Source organism: Achroia grisella, unplaced genomic scaffold, assembly GCF_030625045.1.
Source record: "Achroia grisella isolate CSIRO2021 unplaced genomic scaffold, CSIRO_AGI_Agris_v1 utg567, whole genome shotgun sequence".
In the NCBI taxonomy this organism is placed as follows: Eukaryota; Metazoa; Arthropoda; class Insecta; order Lepidoptera; family Pyralidae; genus Achroia; species Achroia grisella.
The window spans coordinates 1,488,828-1,507,319 of record NW_026712947.1 but is presented as its reverse complement, the minus strand read 5'-3'; the positions used below and the strand labels follow the sequence as shown (position 1 = coordinate 1,507,319).

At 33.9% G+C, this 18,492-nt stretch overlaps 1 protein-coding gene across 1 annotated transcript in view; it reads right to left on the bottom strand.

The window, feature by feature from the left end:
• The window catches only part of LOC131848717 (plasma kallikrein), a 47,351-nt gene that overhangs the window by 883 nt on the left and 27,976 nt on the right, over positions 1 to 18,492 (bottom strand). The window contains exons 2-5 of the mRNA XM_059198654.1: positions 2,894 to 3,003; positions 2,206 to 2,312; positions 1,279 to 1,418; positions 7 to 728 (exon numbers count right to left, since the gene is read on the bottom strand). Of these exons, the coding sequence (XP_059054637.1) occupies positions 7 to 728; positions 1,279 to 1,418; positions 2,206 to 2,312; positions 2,894 to 3,003 (1,079 nt within the window). The remainder of the gene's footprint in view (positions 1 to 6; positions 729 to 1,278; positions 1,419 to 2,205; positions 2,313 to 2,893; positions 3,004 to 18,492) is intronic.

Sequence of the window (18,492 nt, the reverse complement as noted above, 5' to 3'; positions counted from 1 at the left end):
ACTTACCACACAAGCACCAGTGCTACCATCCGTGCTACCGGCGCATAAATGCCCTTCATTCAATGGCAGAGACAATGCGTATCTGTCTCTACATATTTTTAATGGTAATATTGGCACTTCAGCTTCTAACAATACATCAGTAAGCGTCCCGTTAGTTTGTTCTCTCCCCCAACCAGTCGCGTAACACTCATCTCTAAAGTCTATACTATTATAATCACCAATAAAAGGATCTATTTCTTCACCGAACATTAGTTTCTTATCACTTCTATCATTAACATTAACACTATGTTTTCCTTTGTCTATTTTAGTTTTTATAAGTTTGATAACACTGTCCAATGTTGCACTATCATAAACTGTATCACTTTGTCCATTATCATTATTTCTATACGCGTCTTCTACATTCTTCCTATCACTTTGTCGGTTTGAGTCGTTTGCTATTCTTATGTTGTATCTATAATTTTTATGTTTCTTATTCGTGAATCCTGAGAATATGTTCTTAGTTAAATTGTTAAGTTTCTCTAAATATTTCATAGCAGTGTCCGGATTTGGTTTTGGTGGCTTTGCTGGTTTCCGCTTTGGTGGTTCGACATTCGATTGTGGTCGTAGATAGAATGACGTGATCTTCTCTGTTTCGAAGTTGACGATTGGTGGATCGAATGGAGGTAGGCAGATCGTGCGTATTCTACTGCCGGGACTAACGTCGGCTGCTTTTGTCATCTTCATCAGAGCTGAAACAGAAAATGTTATCTGTTTGTCGATTTACTTTGAATACCATTAACTAGAAGTTATAGTCTATTAAATAAAACTGATTAAAAATATTTAAACCTATTCCACATTGAGGTTCTATTATAATAGTAATGCAATATTATAGAAAATAGAACTTCAAAGTAGCTTATTACCTAAAGAAAATGATATCATATTAGGTATCTTTAATTTTTTAAGAATTACCTATATAACCTATATAACCTATACGTAATACTTAAAAAAATTATTGCTAGCAATGTATGGTACATTGTTACCAATAAGGTCAGGTTGACCTCCACGCGGTTCCCCCTGGAAACCATCGTGATAAATTCTTGGAAAATTTATCACTAAGTGGGCTGTGGGCTAACTGACCTGACTTCATGTTCATCCTATCATCCTCCACTGGTGCCCCGCCAGAGTATACCATCAGCGAAGGCGAGTGCAAAATTCCAATGTCATCCGTTAAAAAAAACCAACATTATCTCAACCAGTATCGTATTGTCTACGACAATTATAGATAGATAGATTACGAACCAATATCGTGTTGATAATTATGGAACCGGTGATGCAACACTATCCTCTCAATTGGTACGTAGGCCCCCTTCTGTTCAGCACGATCCCATTCTCCAAGAACCGCCGTCCACAGCGCTGGTACTGGCAAGTTGAAGAGCTCACTGGAATTCAAGACAAGAAAATATGTACGTACTGAAACACTATGTTAAAAGTCCAACAAGTCTTAATGAATGCAGTGATTTCTATGTATATGTTGTGAAATTGTCTATCACTCACTAAACGATTACTTAACACGTTAAAGACCGCATGCCCAACGGTGGGTCACTCCGCAACCAAAGTAAATTTACACGTTGGGACTGGGTGATCACCCGTGGGCACTTTAATTGAAAAAAAATCTAGGGGTTAAATAATGTCTACTTCAAATTATTGTACACTAAAAACGGCGTTTACAGCTTCTCCGAACGAGTGCAGATGTCACTAAATCCGCAGAAGGACTAATGGAGCGGCTGAAGGCCAACTCCCCACTAACGGATACGACTTTAGGCTGAGGCCTCGGCTAAGAACTTGAAACTCGGCTCAGGCCGTCGTAATATCGATCCCCGTTTGAATTGGACGGGGGATCGATCAGAAATAGGAATCGTCAGCATATTTACCAATCAAGTTATATAAAAAAAGAAGAGTGTTTGCTTATGAATGCAGGGTGCAATAGTCCGAAGCCGAACGATAAGAGGCAAGGGCAGATGGCATTGCAAACCCATGGAAGGACTTATGAAGTCGCTGAAGGCAAACTCGCGCCTGACGGATACGACTATAGTCTGAAGTCACCGCTAGAGATCGCAGGTCATCGTAATTTCAATCCCCATTTGATTTGGACGGAGGATCGATCGGAAGGGGGACTGTCAGAATTATTGCAAATTAAACCATATATAAAATACGTAAAGCACTTACTTATGAATACAGTGTGCAGTAGTCAGGAGCCATAGAGGATGTACAAGCACTCCGCCGCACCAGTGGCCAATAAGCCCATAATTCGGATGAAGCAGCTGTAGAGATACCTGCAAAGTACATACAATAAAAGACAGTTAAAAGTAAACATTCTTAAATGACGACCTCGATGGTCTAACACACCTCATTACTTCCAGGTGGCAATTTTGATTCTTAGCATGGCACAATCAATTGTTTTTAGTAGATTTTCTTAAAAAAGGGTGCAAAGTTTTTGCTTCCTAAATTAATATATAAATAATTACAAAATAAGAAGTTATTTATTCATTTATTTAAACCTTAATCAGTGTACAGTTTGATGCAGTCTCCTAATCTAGCGTGAACTATTATAATAATTAAAAAGGGCCACAAAGTTTCTGCTTCACAAATTAATGTATTGATTACAAAATAAGAAGTTATTTATTTATTTAAACCTTAATCAGTGTACAGTTTGATGCAGTCTCCTAATCTAGCGTGAACTATTATAATAATTAAAAAGGGCCACAAAGTTTCTGCTTCACAAATTAATGTATTGATTACAAAATAAGAAGTTATTTATTTATTTATTTATTTAAACCTTAATCAGTGTACAGTTTGATGTAGTTTCCCAATCTAGCGTAAGCTATGATAATAGATATAAAAAACAATATTGTACCTGCCAAGGCCACGCTCCTCTCTTGGACTCCCTGCCTCTGATGATGCGGAGTTGGCTGGCTGACCTCTCGCGGGGCTGTCTCGTGTGCCTCCTCAAGGGAACTCCACATTCTGCAAAAATATAAATACACATTTTACACATTTATTTATTTACTAGCTGTGCCCGCGACTTCGTCCGCGTGGAATGGTGACCTTGCGTTATTTATTCATTTACTTTATTTAACTTTGAATGTTTAACTTTATTTTTCTAAAATAAAAATAGCCTAAGTGACTTCTTATTACATCAGCTACCTGCCAATAAAAGTCCCGTTAAAATCAGTCCAGCCATTTCAGAGATTAGCCGGAACAAACAGACAGACAGACAGACAGACAGACTGACAAAAATTATAAAAATGTTATTTTGGTGTATGTACCGTATTTATATTAATATGCATGTAGTAAAAAACTGTTATTTCAATATTACAAACAGACACTCCAATTTTATTTATATGTAGATTAATAAATAGCCTAAAAAATAAGTTTCAAGCATCTACATAGCTTTAAAAATGAAGACGCTCATACAAATTTTAATTTGCCCTTTCAACCCCTTATAACCCTTTTTGGCATTAAAAAGTAGCCTATGTCCTTTACTAGGGTCTAGATCTGTGTACCAAATTTTATTTACTCAATGCCAGAAAAATACCAGCACTACACATGTCTATCTTTTAAGGTTAAGTCACAATAACCTTTTCTTGATAATCAAATTTCTTCTAAAATAATGCATTATTCGCGAAAGTGTTTTTATAAACATGATATTAATCCTTATCCAAATAAATATGTTATTTATTATAAGTATTCAATTTTAAACAAAATTGTTCTTTGATTTAAAAAAACACTTCAGAAGATATTTTAGTTTTAATAAAAAAAGAACTCCAAATATTGCGATGTCGTTGCGGGTTGCTATATATGTATCGATATAATCGATATAAAAAAACTATTTACCGGCAACAAATACGTAAATTACGATATACATGAACACATTAACGAGACTGTAATTAATGTAATTAGACAGTAAATGTTAGTTGGTTAGTTGCAATCCGGAACGACAAATAGTGGTAATGCACGCAACAAAACGGTAGACAAATTTATTGTATATTTCGACAATAATATCGTTTCAATTGCAAAATAGTATATTTAACTACATAAGATAGTTCAATAACTTATTGAATTAATCCATTAAGAGACCAGTTTTGGCGAATATATAAAAATAGGTCCGCAAATACATGAATAATAATATCCAGAAAGAAATTTCGATTCAAGTTAACAGGAAAAGGATGAAAGAATTAAAAAAAGAGTTAAGAAACGCCTTTTTTTAAAATACTCGATAACGGTAAAAAATATGACGAAATAAACCACCTTTTAGTACCGTTTTTTTTCGGACTACTCTAATGGTGGCCGCAGCTGGCCTTTACAGCTTCACCGGTCGATAGAGAGCAAGTGCAGATGGCACTCCAAACCAAGGAAGGACTTATGGAGCGGCTGAAGGCCAACTCCCGCCTGACGGATACGACTGTAGTCTAAGGACACCGCTAGGTGTTCGAACCTCGATTCAGATCATCGAAATTTGGATCGTTGAGTTTGAATTGGTCAAATATATTTATTCATGTAGGTCTATTACAGACTCTTATGATATGTCAAATCTACCGTCAGTTCGAAGTGCTTTTGAGCTAAGAAGTACTGACAAGAAACTCAGCTCTTATTCTTTTCAAATCATCTTGTACATGTTTACTGAAATACAGGTTTTTTTTAATTCAAATTTGGGAGAATAGAGCGATCACCAGCACATGCAATTGTAATTTTGTCAACAGGAAATAGTCTGCTCAGTGGCCGTAAACCATAACCCGTAAACACAGTTACTACTTGTTTTTAATACAGTCGCATTCAGATAATTTGTATTCCATAGGATGACAGTTTTGACCATCACAATAGACATGCTGAACACAAAATTAATGACCTCACTAATGGTCAAAGGAATAGAAATATTACTAAAGCACTTTTCCCCCAAGTTTCTAAACTTCTGAATGGTCCTGGGCCACTCATTTGAATTCTATGTGAAAGTTCAAGCGAAACTGTTCAAATAGATTTTGGTTACAAGATATTTGGTTTACAAACTAACGCCCACGTTGCAATCATGAGGTTTGTGTTTTAGTTCAGCGGTTATGACTGTTTGTTACGTATTAACACTTTCATAATTACTCCTTGATGGTTTATATTATTTCCTTTGATTCAGCTACAATTAGCATGGGTGAGACCAGAAATATTCGATGTGGAAACTTGACTACCGTTATGACCTTCTCTATTGGTGATCAAATTCCCACCCTTATTGAGTCTACACTCAAAATTCGACATTTCGACTCTGCACAAGGCATCATCAGGCGTTGAATAGAGTTCGTATATAGCTTGGAAGCCTAGTGTTGACTCTTCGGCGACCAAACCGCGACTTGTGTTAGCAATGATCATGTTAGGTAGATCTCCACGCGGTTTTCCCTGGATACCATCGTGATAAAATCCTGGTGAATTTGCTACGATGGGCTCACTGACCTGGCTTCATGCTCATCTTATCGTCCTCCACTGGTGCCCCGTCAGCGTAAACCGTTAGCACAGGCGGTGTAGCATTCCATTATCAGCCATAAAAAATGTATACGTATTGTTAAAAAAAACTAATTCTAATATTACAAAACTATACGCAATTGCTACTTGCATATATATTGTCTTTTTTTAGATCCGGAAAATGAGCATAAATTCAAAGCGATATTACAAGTGAATACGGAAATTTCGAACTTGATCAATTTATGTAGAAACATTATTGATTTGTAAAGTCGTGTAATTCTAATTGCAGTGATTACAAAACGCGTTTTATTGTTATTTACAATTACAGCTGTTATAATCGACTAAATCAGCGTTGATTTTAACTTTTTTTTTAAATTATAATAAATAAAATTTCTATAATAATAGGTTACGTTACTTAAGTTAAGTTACTTCTTATAACATTAGCTATCTGTAAGTAACAGTTCTGTCAATGTCAATCCAGCCACTTTAGTCAGGCAAGAATAAACAGACAGAGACTCAGACATATATAGACTAACATTTTACAGTATTTTTTTATGTAGGTATGTACCATGTATGCTTTTATATACATTTAATAAAAAGCTGTTAATTTGGAATTACGAACAGACAATTAAATTTTATTTGTTTATATAGATTATTTTTATTACTGTGCATCATTTAAAAAATATATATATATATATTTTTGTTTGTCTATTTGTCTGTTCGTTCCTGCTCATCTCTCGACCAATTTTAACGGGACTATAACGCGCAGATAGCTTATGTTACAAAATAACTAGGGCTACGATTTTCTAGAAACTTTAATAAAAGAAGGGAAGAGAAAATTAATTTCACGGGGACGAAGTCGTGGTTAATAGCTAGTTTTATTTAAAACTAGCTGTCCCGGCAAACGTTGTTTTGCCTTAAAATTAAAAAAAAAATTAGGGGTGGACTACCCCTAACATTTAGGGGGGTGAAAAATTTGGGTTGGCTGATTCACAGACCTACTCAATACGCTCACTAAATTTCATGAGAACAATAGTTCCTGTCTTTCATTTTGTCATAAGTTCTAAATGTTCGTGGTCATACATTATGCTGAATGATAATTAGCTATTACTACTTATGCATACTTGAATAATTTATCATACTTAACTGTCTGTACGTTATCTGTGCATGTTTATTGACACCTTGCATAATCTGTGACACTGTGACAGGTTTTGACGTGACAAATTAGAAATTAATGTAATTAGAAGACATAGAAATATTCTTTATTCAAATAAACTCAATATAAGCACTTCTGGATAGTTATATTATTTTATTAATTACTGTTTATTCTTCATCTGTTCTTTACGGCTTCGACAGGGGACGAGTGCAGATGGCACTTCAAACACGCGGAAGGACTTATGGAGCGGCTGAAGGCCAACTCCTGCCTGATGGATTCAACTTCAGACTCAAGGCAGCGCTAGGGATTCAAACCTGGGCTCAGGCCGTCGTAATTTCGATCCCCGTTTGAATTGGACGGGAAATCGATCGGAGGGGCGAATGCGAAATAGTGAATACAAAAAAATTGCTCAATACAATCCCTCAAGATCGCGCGCACTGGTTTCCCGCGCTAAATCGCGTGCTGGCTTTCAGGCGCTATCTTTCCCGCGCTAAATCGTACGCTGTCATTCCCGCGCTAAATCGCGCACTACCGTTTCCGCGCTATATCGCGCGCTGTCATTCCCCCGCTAAATCGCGCGCTGTCATTCCCACGCTAAATCGCGCACTACCATTCCCGCGCTATATCGCGCGCTGTCATTCCCGCTCTAAATCGCGCGCTGTCATTCCCACGCTAAATCGCGCACTACCATTCCCGCGCTATATCGCGCGCTGTCATTCCCGCTCTAAATCGCGCGCTGTCATTCCCACGCTAAATCGCGCACTACCATTCCCGCGCTATATCGCGCGCTGTCATTCCCGCGCTAAATCGCGCGCTGTCATTCCCGCGCTAAATCGCGCACTACCATTCCCGCGCTATATCGCGCGCTGTCATTCCCGCGCTAATTCGCGCACTACCATTCCCGCGCTATATCGCGCGCTGTCATTCCCGCGCTAATTCGCGCACTACCGTTTTTTTTTTTTTATAAGGTCTACAAAACTGGATGTCTTACATAGTACATAACTTAATACACATAAAACAAACTATTTAAGTAACACATCCTTCTAGATGTAGACACAGCATGCATAACTTAATTTTTACACACACAAAATGACACTATACAATAATAATTTGCATTAATAGAGAATTATTTTATAAAGCTTTCTTGTATTTCAAGTAAAATTACAATTTAATGTCCGTTTAATATTACTGACTCATGCACCGAAAATATCAAATATGTAAATACTCTTTGAACTTTAAACCCATAATTTTTTACATAATTAAATAAACACCATGATAATCCATAATTCATAACATCGACAGTTCCTTTCATGATTATTCATACATAATAATAAAAAACGTGGTTACATTTGTCAAAATTAACTCCACTATCGCCCAGTCATCACTAAATAATGACCATATGAATGTGTTGCGTCATACAACGTCATTTGGGTGTAATGTGAATGAAACTATTTTGTAATGTAATTTTGCTTTGTAATAATTTTATAATCATTTGAAGGTGAGCTGATGTAATATGTTCGAAGAGTGGTAGGAAGTTATTATATAGTAAATAACGTAAATAATTTGTATTCAATATGTTGCTTATATAATCCCATATTAGAAGTGGAATGTCTATGGTCATATCTTTGAAGGTATGACACTTCATATTGAAATAATAGAAAATACGTTACTGGCAACCAAGAATAGCATACATAGATATTGATATAAACAACAACTAAATATATTTATATATATAATTACATAGTGTAAAACAAAGTCGCTGTCGCTGTCTGTCCGTCCCTATGTATGCTTAAGAGAAGCGTGCAGGGTGGGTAGCTAGTAAATATTAGTAAGACTAGCTACTCGCCCCGGCTTCGCCCGGGTGTACATGTATTATATATATAAACCTTCCTCTTGAATCACTTTTTCTATTAAAAAAATGCTTCAAAATCCGTTGCGTAGTTTTAAAGATTTAAGCATTCATAAGTTCGGACAGACAGTGACAGCGACTTTTATACTATGTAATAATGATAAAGGCAAAAGTTTGTATATATATAAATAAATAAATAATAAATAAGCCTATATTAATAAGACAATTAATACAGTGACATCTAGTCCCAAATTAAACAGAGCTTGTATTATACGAGTAGGTACTAGTTAACTGATATAAATGCATAGATTTTTTTTGTAAATACAAACATAATAGACGTAAAAAATACTGAAACTCGAACCCGCGATCAGCGGAAATAAAGCAGATTTAATACTTTACAAAAACATATAATATATAATATTATATAATCTTTATTAATTTATGATATGTAACAAAATTCAACACAACGTAAATTGTTATGAATAAATTAAATCACGTCATACTCGTGAACGGGTGCTACTTGTAGGGACTGTACAGGTTACGAAGTTAGAGATCTCTCTATTTTCCCAAATTTGAATTTATAGTGAATCTGTATTATTGTAAACATGTACAACATTTATTTGAAAAGAATACGAGCTGAGTTTCTTGTCAATTCTTATCATCTCGAAAATGTCTGTAATGGACCTACATGAAAAAAGATAGTTTGAATTTAGAATTTTTTGAAAAATGAAACTAATAAGACGCCAAGTAAAGCTTGTCTTTTTATACTACAATGGTGGCAATCAAGCATACGGCCCATCTGATGGTAAATAGTTACCGTAGCCTATGAGCTTGTTCTCGCAGGTGCATATTTCTAGGCTCTTTGTGTTCACATCCTAATGTTTTGAATCTCCGATAATGCATTTCCATCATTCCATTACGGGTCTAGTGAAAGTGCATCATTACGGCGGTGCGCCACGGGCGGGGGTCGACAGCCTGTGCAACCGCATTTCGTCATCTGATTATCACCGATGGCGGTTACATGAGAATTATCGCATAAATCTCGGTTTATCTCAATGTTATTGAAAATGAGAATACAATAAGCATGAGAATTAGTATAAACTAAGTACTGATATTCTCAGACTATATCATTATCATTACATAGTATAAAACGAAGTCGCTGTCGCTTTCTGTCCCTTTGTATGCTTAAATCATTAAAACTACATAACGGATTTTGAAGTGGTTTTTTTAAAGATAGAGTGATTCAAGAGGAAGGTTTATATGTTTAATATATGTACATCCATGCGAAGCCGAGTAGCTAGTAGCTAGTTACATAGTATAAAACAAAGTCTCTGTCGCTTTCTGTCCCTTTGTATGCTCAAATCTTTAAAACTACGCAACGGAATTTGAAGTGGTTTTTAGTAGATAGAGTGATTCAAGAGGAAGGTTTATATATATATAGGTATATATATATATAATACATGTACATCCGTGGACATCTACAGGGGCGGATCGTATTTAGTTTGTCCTGGGAGAAGTGGATTTTTTTTTATTTAAATAAGAATACGTTGTACCTTCAAGGTTGTATTTTGGCGACTGATTGAAACATACTGATTGTGACATACACAACTATAGCTACGGTCCGGTATAGACCAACCAACTACATTATTATAATTTAACAATAATTTTAATAACAATTCTGTTTTGAAATCAAATAGATATGTGCCTGCCTTTATATAGATAAAGCGATGGATACACGTACCTACAGTTTTGTAAAACAAATGACTAAAGTAAAAGTGACAGAAAGCCATACAAAACAGTCAGCATTATTCATTAGCAAAGACTTGGCTAATTGTGAATTGGCTATTAATAGGTTGTTGTGATGTCATTGTTACTTCGAGTAAATGATGTCCCGGGTTCAATTCCGGGCGTTGGGTAATAAGTGTTTTCTAAAGTTCGAGTTGAGTTGAATATTTCTGAGATTTAAATACGGACAAACATTGTTTTATATATAAATTATGTGTAGTAGAAAACACCCAGACAGATGCAAACAATCATACTCATGAATAAAAATGTTTGTTACGTGCGAGGAATCGAACCAGCGACCATCGGAAATAAAGCGGTGTGCTAAACCGCAAGATATTCGTACATATTACACAAGAAAATACCCAGACCGATACAAACGATCATATTCATGAATACAAATGTTTGTACCGTGCGAGGAATCGAACTCGCGACCATCGGAAATAAAGCGGTGTGCTAAACCGCTAGATACATATTACACATAGAAAACACGCAGCCAGATGCAAACAATCATACACATGAATAAAAATGTTTATTACGGCGAGGAATCGAACCCGCGAGCATAATGCGGTGTGCTAAACCGCTAGACCACCGAGGCCGTCGTATATATGCGATGTTTGCCATCTGCTCGTTAAAAAATTAGAATAAAAGAGTCACTCTATTCTCCCAAATTTGAATATAAATGAATCTGTATTATTGTAAACATGTACAACAGTTATTTGAAAACAATACGAGCACTCAGCTCGTCTTGTCAGTTCTTCTCATCTCGAAATCATTCCGAACTGACGGTAGATTTGACATATCATAAGAGTCTGTAAAAGACCTACATGAATAAAGATATTTTGAATTGAATTGAAAAAAAAATAATTATATGCTACAGTGAAATTACTGAATATCCAGTGATAGTAAAAGAACATTGTAAAATGATCATAATCTTATAAGCAATTAGGCATGAAGGCATGTGCTCCTGTCCTTTAGATAACATCTCGAGAACTCTTATAATGGTGACCCGAATTGCGGCTTCATAAATACCGATAAGACAAACTGAATTTGATAAAATCAACAAGTGAGTACGTAACAAAAGAAATTACCTACTATTAAGACTAGCTGTGCCAGCGACTTCGTCCGCGTCGAGTAGTGCAAAACTCGTCCAAATAAATAAAAAATTTAATAATGTAATCCACGAAAGCCAAAGAAAAAATTACATTGGTCTAGCTTCAAAAATAACGAATTTATTTTACTTCCTTAAGGGTAACATATATATTCAAATATATATGTTCATAAAAATGTTGACTTATTTCCAAAAAACAACAATATACATAATATTAATACTAGATATAAAGACAAACTTGCTGTCCCCAAGTATCGTTAAAAAAAGTCAATAGGTGTTTTATGGGAATAGGTATAAAATTTTACAATAAGATACCAAAGGATATATTGGAATTACCCTTAAATAAATTCAAAACATCTGTCAAATCATATTTACTGAGCAAGGCCTATTACTCACTAAACGATTACTTGAATGACGAGCGTGCATGGCAATAGTTTTCATGTTCGGGATTTTCATTTAATGTTAGACATAGACACCTATATAAATACCTATGCATTGTAAATAAACTGGCTTTTAACAAAAAAGTAATTCAATTGAGTTTCTTGCCAGTTCTTCTCAATTGGATCTATATACCGAACTGGACGGTAGGGACAAAAAATTATAATGTAAAAACTTGACGTTCATAAGCGGCTAAAATGTCCTACATGAATAAATGATTTTTGAATTTGAATTCGAATTTGAACATTTTTATAAACTTTGAATGTTATATTTATTTATATTTAATCAATAACCTAAAAAGTAAATTTCAAGCTTTAAAAATACTTACTTTACCATACTTTCATACAACCTTTCATCGCCCCTTTCAACCTCTTAGAACCCACTTTTCATTATAAAGTAGCTTATGTCCTTTCTCAGGGTCTTTTACGATTGTGGTCTTGGCATGAAAGCGAGACAGACAGACAAACAAATTTACTTTCGCTATTACAATATTAGTGTACATTACTTCTAAACTTTCGTATTTAATATATCTTATTAAGTTAATCGGATAATGTAGTTATTTATCTTATAATCTATACATATAAATAAAATTGGAGTGTCTGTTTGTGATATTGAAATAATCGTTTTTACTACATGCATATGAATATATATACGGTACATTTAGCAAAGTAACATTTTTTATAATTTTTGCCTGTCTGTCTGTCTGTCTGTTTGTTCCGGCTAATCTCTGAAATGGCTGGACCGATTTTGACGGGCCATTTTTTGGCAGGTAGCTGATGTAATAAGGAGCAACTTAGGTTACTTTTATTTTAGAAAAATAAAGTTAAAAACCTTCGGACGAAGTCGCGGGAACAGCTAGTATAATATAAACTCTAATGTTTATGAGTATGGATGGATGTTTGTAACTCTAACTCTACCCCTCTCCGATCGATCCCCCGTCCAATTCAAACGGGGATCGATATTACGACGGCCTGAGCCGAGGATCGAACCCCTAGTGGTACCCTCAGACTAAAGTCGTATCCGTCAGGCAGGAGCTGGCCTTCAGCCGCTCCATAAGTCCTTCCTTGGTTTGGAGTGCCATCTGCACTCGCCCCCTATCGTCCGGTGAAGCTGTAAAGGCCAGCTGCGGCCAATAGCATTAGAGTAGTCCGAAAAAAAAATCTTACTCTACGCAAAAACTAATAAACGGATTTTGATGAAACTTTACAGTAATATAGCTTATACATCAGAGTAACATATAGGCTATAATTTGATACGATATTATGTAAATTAGGCGAAATATGATAAATGTTAAATACATAAGTGTGAGTATAATAACGACCTTGGTGTTCTCGCATATCGATTATCGCAGGTTCAATGTCCGGGAAATACAATATATTTGTATTAATGATTATTTTTATGTATATAGTGGTTTGTATGATATAAATATACTTAAGTAGGCATATCATCTGTTGTCTAGAACCCATTATACAGTCTTTGGTTAGTTTAGCACTAGATGGCGCTGTGTTACAATGTCCGCAGGCTATAAATTAAAAAAAAAATGGTGTGCCAACCTGACCTAACAGTATATATTGGCTGGGTATCAGAGGAGGATGATAACATGGTCATGAAATCAATTCAATCAGCCCATTGTAGTGAATTTACTAGGAGTAACCCACATTCAGCAGTGGACGTCTTCCGGGCTGAGGTGATGATGATGAACCACATTAGTTTTCAGGGAAAACCGACTTTTTTTCTTGCAATTCAGTTACCTATCAAAAATACCCCCCTCTAATTTCAGGGCTATTTGAATTTAAGGGGGGTATGTGTACATGTCCTCTTAAATTGATGACCCCGACATGACATACATATAACAAGAAAAAAAACAATAAAATTTAAGATTCTTCAGAATTAATTTCAATTAATTCTTAGACATTCTATTCAGAAAAAGAAGAATCCTACTATGCTGTAGTTCTACTATTCTGTGTTTTTGGTGGCCAGATGTTATAAAAACCACACACCCTTACAAATTAAACGTATGCCTTGTTACATTAATGTACAGACAATCGCCAGTTTCCAGTGTTGCCAACACGACTAATACAAAATATGCTAAAGTTCTGTTAAAATTATGCTAATTTTTTTTTTAATATGCTAACATTTTTCAATGTCAAATAAAACTTCATTCAATTTTAAATCTTTAATAATTAACAAAAATTATTTTTTTTTCTGTTATAATCAATTGTGTTATGGAACAAAATTTATATCTTGGTCCTTAGCCGATCCTTTATATAGTGCGGTTAAGGCAATTTGATTTGGTGGGGTGACGTACTAAATAATTTTAGGGTAAAATGGGACTAGTATATACTTTAGGATGGTAGAAAAGTACCTGAATTAAAAAAAAATGTTTTGGTCTCCATCGACAGTGGAAGCTGATCGACAGATTGCCAACATAGACAAAGGTAATCTTAATAAGGGTTTGCAAATAGGGTAAAACTTAATCTATTCCCTTCATACCAACTTGACAGGAACAAACTTTTGTCATTGGATTTATTTCAAGTTTATATTTTTATAATATAATTATATTTATTTTTTTATAATTGTATATAATACTAAATAAATATGCTATATGCTAATAACAATAATAATGGCCTATGCGTCTATTATACACGATCTATAGCGTGATGGTCCGTGAACAGCTATTTTCGTGGCTGTATAAACTGATACGAGAGAAGCATGCTATATGCTAAACAACTAAAAAAAAAGGCCAAAAGTAGCATTAAATATGCTAAATTGGCAACACTAGTTTCTCATTCCCTATACATTAAGAGACTATCAGTGCAACGAATCAAGTGAAAGCAGATCGGGATCAACCAGATGACCCGCAGATGTGTCCATAGATAAACAACCCGAAAGATCAATCTTGTTGATTTACATTCAATTTGTTCGACTTCACTGATGAGTCAATTAATTGAATTTTTTTTTATAATAAAGTCATCTTGGATCATAGACAAATGCAGAAAAAACTATATTCCTAAAAAAGTTAAGAGAAATTCGTGAAGTCAAAATTTCCTGCTAATTTTAATAATCAGTACCTAATACCAAAAACTTGCAATGGAGGTAAAAACACAATGGAGAGCCGAAACTAATATGTGTTACTATTTATATTCATGAGTATAATTGTTTGTATCTGTCTGGGTGTTTTCTATGTATAATATATATGTATTTACAAAAAAAATCTATGTATATGTATCACTTATCTAGTACCCATAACACATGCTTGAACTAGCTTAACTTGGGTTTAGATGGCGCTGTGTGAATTGTCCTGAGGTTATTATATTATTATTATTATTATTATTTTCATTCATTTCACACATTTCATTTCTTACTATTATTATACCTATGGTACTTTCTTCTACGGGTATTATAACCAAAACAGTTAAAAATAGTCTGCAAACTAATGAGTTTGTTTGCAGATTATTTTTAACTGAAGAGATATGTTTTGTTTGGATGAATCATTATTCTCTTCTCTCTAAAAAACCACAATACTGAATACCTACCGCATTACTAGAATATTTCTAACTTCCCTAACTATTATTAAAGAAGAATATTTCTAACTTTCTAAGGCCCGTGTAGGTGAGTATTGTCTTTTAAACCAGATAAAAGATGAGAAAAGTGTTAAGTGTTAAGTGAATTATTTGTAATTCTTAATGAGAATAAATATCTAAAACCTAAAAAAAAAAAAGAACTGAAACATAAAAAAAAAATATATATATAATATATTTATTGAGCAACTATGGTTGACATTAACATGTAATACATGTGAATGTCAAATGGCAATAATAACAAAGGTAATCATAATAAGGGTTCACAAATAGGGTAAAAATTACTCTATTCCCTTCATACCAACATGACAGGGACAAACTTTTGTCATTGGATTTATTTCAAGTTTATATTTTTATAATATAATTATATTTAATTTTTTATAATCGTATATAAATACTAAATAAATATGCTATATGCTAATGATAATAATAATAATGGCCTATGCGTCTATTATACACGATTTATAGCGAGATGGTCCGTGAACAGCTCTTTTCGTGGCTGTATAAACTGATACGAGAGAAGCATGCTATATGGTAAACAACTTAATAAAAGGCCAAAAGTAGCATAAAATATGCTAAATTGGCAACACTGCCAGTTTCTCATTCCCTATACATAAGAAAAGAAATATAAAAATAATAATAAAATATATTTATTGAGCAAATATAGTTGACATTAACATGTATTACAAATAGCATAGATTAAATTAAATTGGCATGTATACACACGTACTTATACATGTATACAATCTCACCAACATAATAAAACTATAATAACCAATATACTATCACAGATATATAATATTACATATGCTACTAAAAAATATTTGCTGGACTCCGTTCAGCATATTGCTGCAGCCGAAGCTACAGCGCTGATTTTCAGAGGAGACCTTAGGGTAAATAAAGCTTACTAATATTATAAATGCGAAAGTAACTCTGTCTGTTTGTCTCACTTCACCGATTTAAATGAAATTTGGTACACAGATAATCTAGACTCTGAGGAAAGACATAGGCTACTTTATAATGTGAAAAAAGGGTTGAAAAGGGAAATGAAAGGTTATATGCAAGTATCGTCATTTTATGCAGACAAAGTCGCGGGTACAGCTAGTACCTAGCTTATAAAACAATATCGAGAAAAGAATAATTATGAATCTACTTCTAAGCGACACTAAACAAAAAAAAATTTATTTTCTGCGCACCAAACCTAACCTATGCAAGCTTCTAATAGAAAAACAGTCTTACGTCAATAGTCACAAAAAGGTTTTTAGGTTGAAACAATAATAACAATGTTTTTTTAGAACAGTATATTTGCAAGCAATTCTTTGCATAGCATTATGGTGTCATTTAAGTAAATAATTTTTGAGTCAATTCTGCAAACTCATCTTTTTTATAAACATTACGTTACGTTACATAGATTCAATCATAAATGCGGTGTCAATATTTATAAAAGTTACTCGTAGTGTTTATTGCTCTATGCTAAAAACAACAACTACAGCATAGTAGGATTCTATTTTGTATCTATGGAAAATTCTATTATTAAGTTTAAGGAACACAACTTACACAGCCCAGTTTCGTTAAATAAGCCTAAATATTATGCGTATAAAGGAAAGTAAGTTTGCTTTTATTTTCTATCTGTGGAAAATTCGATAAGACGACCGGGTCAAGAGAACAGAACCTATTGAGGATAGTTTTGACAAATCAGTGTAGAAGTTACGCGCCAAATTGTAGTTAGGTTAATTAGAGTAGATTTTATGTTTGTTTTTTGTATCTGTGGAAACATCAATAATAGTAAACAAAGTTTAAGGTTCACGACCTGTACAGCCTAGTTTTGAGAAATCAGTGTAGATGTTACGCGCCAAAATGCGAGTAGATTTCATTTTTGTATTTTTTATCTATGGAAACATCAATAATATTATAGTAAACAAAGTTTAAGGTTCGCAACCTATACAGCCTAGTTTTGACACAGCAGTCTAGATGTTACGCGCCAAAATGCGAGTAGATTATATTTTTGTATTTTTTATCTATGGAAACATCAATAATAGTAAACAAAGTTTAGGGTTCGCAACCTATACAGCCTAGTTTTGACAAATCAGTATCGATTTTACGCGACAAAATGAATATAAATTCTATTTTTGAAAAATCAAATATAAGAATTTTGGAAGCTAAAAATTATAGATTCTTTGGAAGTTTAGAAAGTGAGTTGAGATAATTTTAAATTAAGAATAATCAACTCGATTTAAATATACGCATGTACGGACGTTCTTAATGCAACTCATAGGTCGCTGGTTCATATCCGGCTCGAAGGAACAAAATGTTTGTACTATCCTTTTGTTCTTTTGTAAATAAAACAAATATTTTGTACTCATGTAAAGTATCTTGTATTTTCCCTCCAATGAATTAGCTCAGAATGACAATTTAGTTAGTGTTCTGTGTTCTTTTTTTAAAAGTTACATAATATAGCAAAATGAGGTTGCATACATTTATAAGTAACACCTAACGTTTTAGACAATACAACATAGTTATTGTTCCTCATAACTTGCCAAATGTCCCATTATGTGATGTTACAATCAAATATTGTTATATTTTTTATCTGTAAAAAAATCGATAATAGTACGCCGACCTATACAGCCGAGTTTTGACAACTCAGTGTTGATTTTACGCGCCAAAATAAATATAAATTCTATTTTTGAAAAATAAATATAAGAATTTTGGAAGCTAAAAATTATAGATTCTTTGGAAATTTAGAAAGTGAGTCGAGATAATTTTAAATTAAGAATAATCAACTCGATTTAAACGTACACATACACACAAACGTACGGACGTTCTTACTGTATTTACAACATTGTTATTGTTCTTAGTTACTTGCCAAATGTAATATTATCTTATGTTACGATCAAATTGCTTATTATGTATGTACTTATTTATTTATCTATATTAAATCTCATTACAGAGTAGTGTAATGAAAATGTCAAAACTTGTTGTAAGGTAATAATATAGAAATGATTGACATTTCAAATTAGACAATGGGAAATTACCAAACAAAACATAACTGACATATTATTGTTCATACAGCGCCACCTAGTCCGAAACTAAGCAT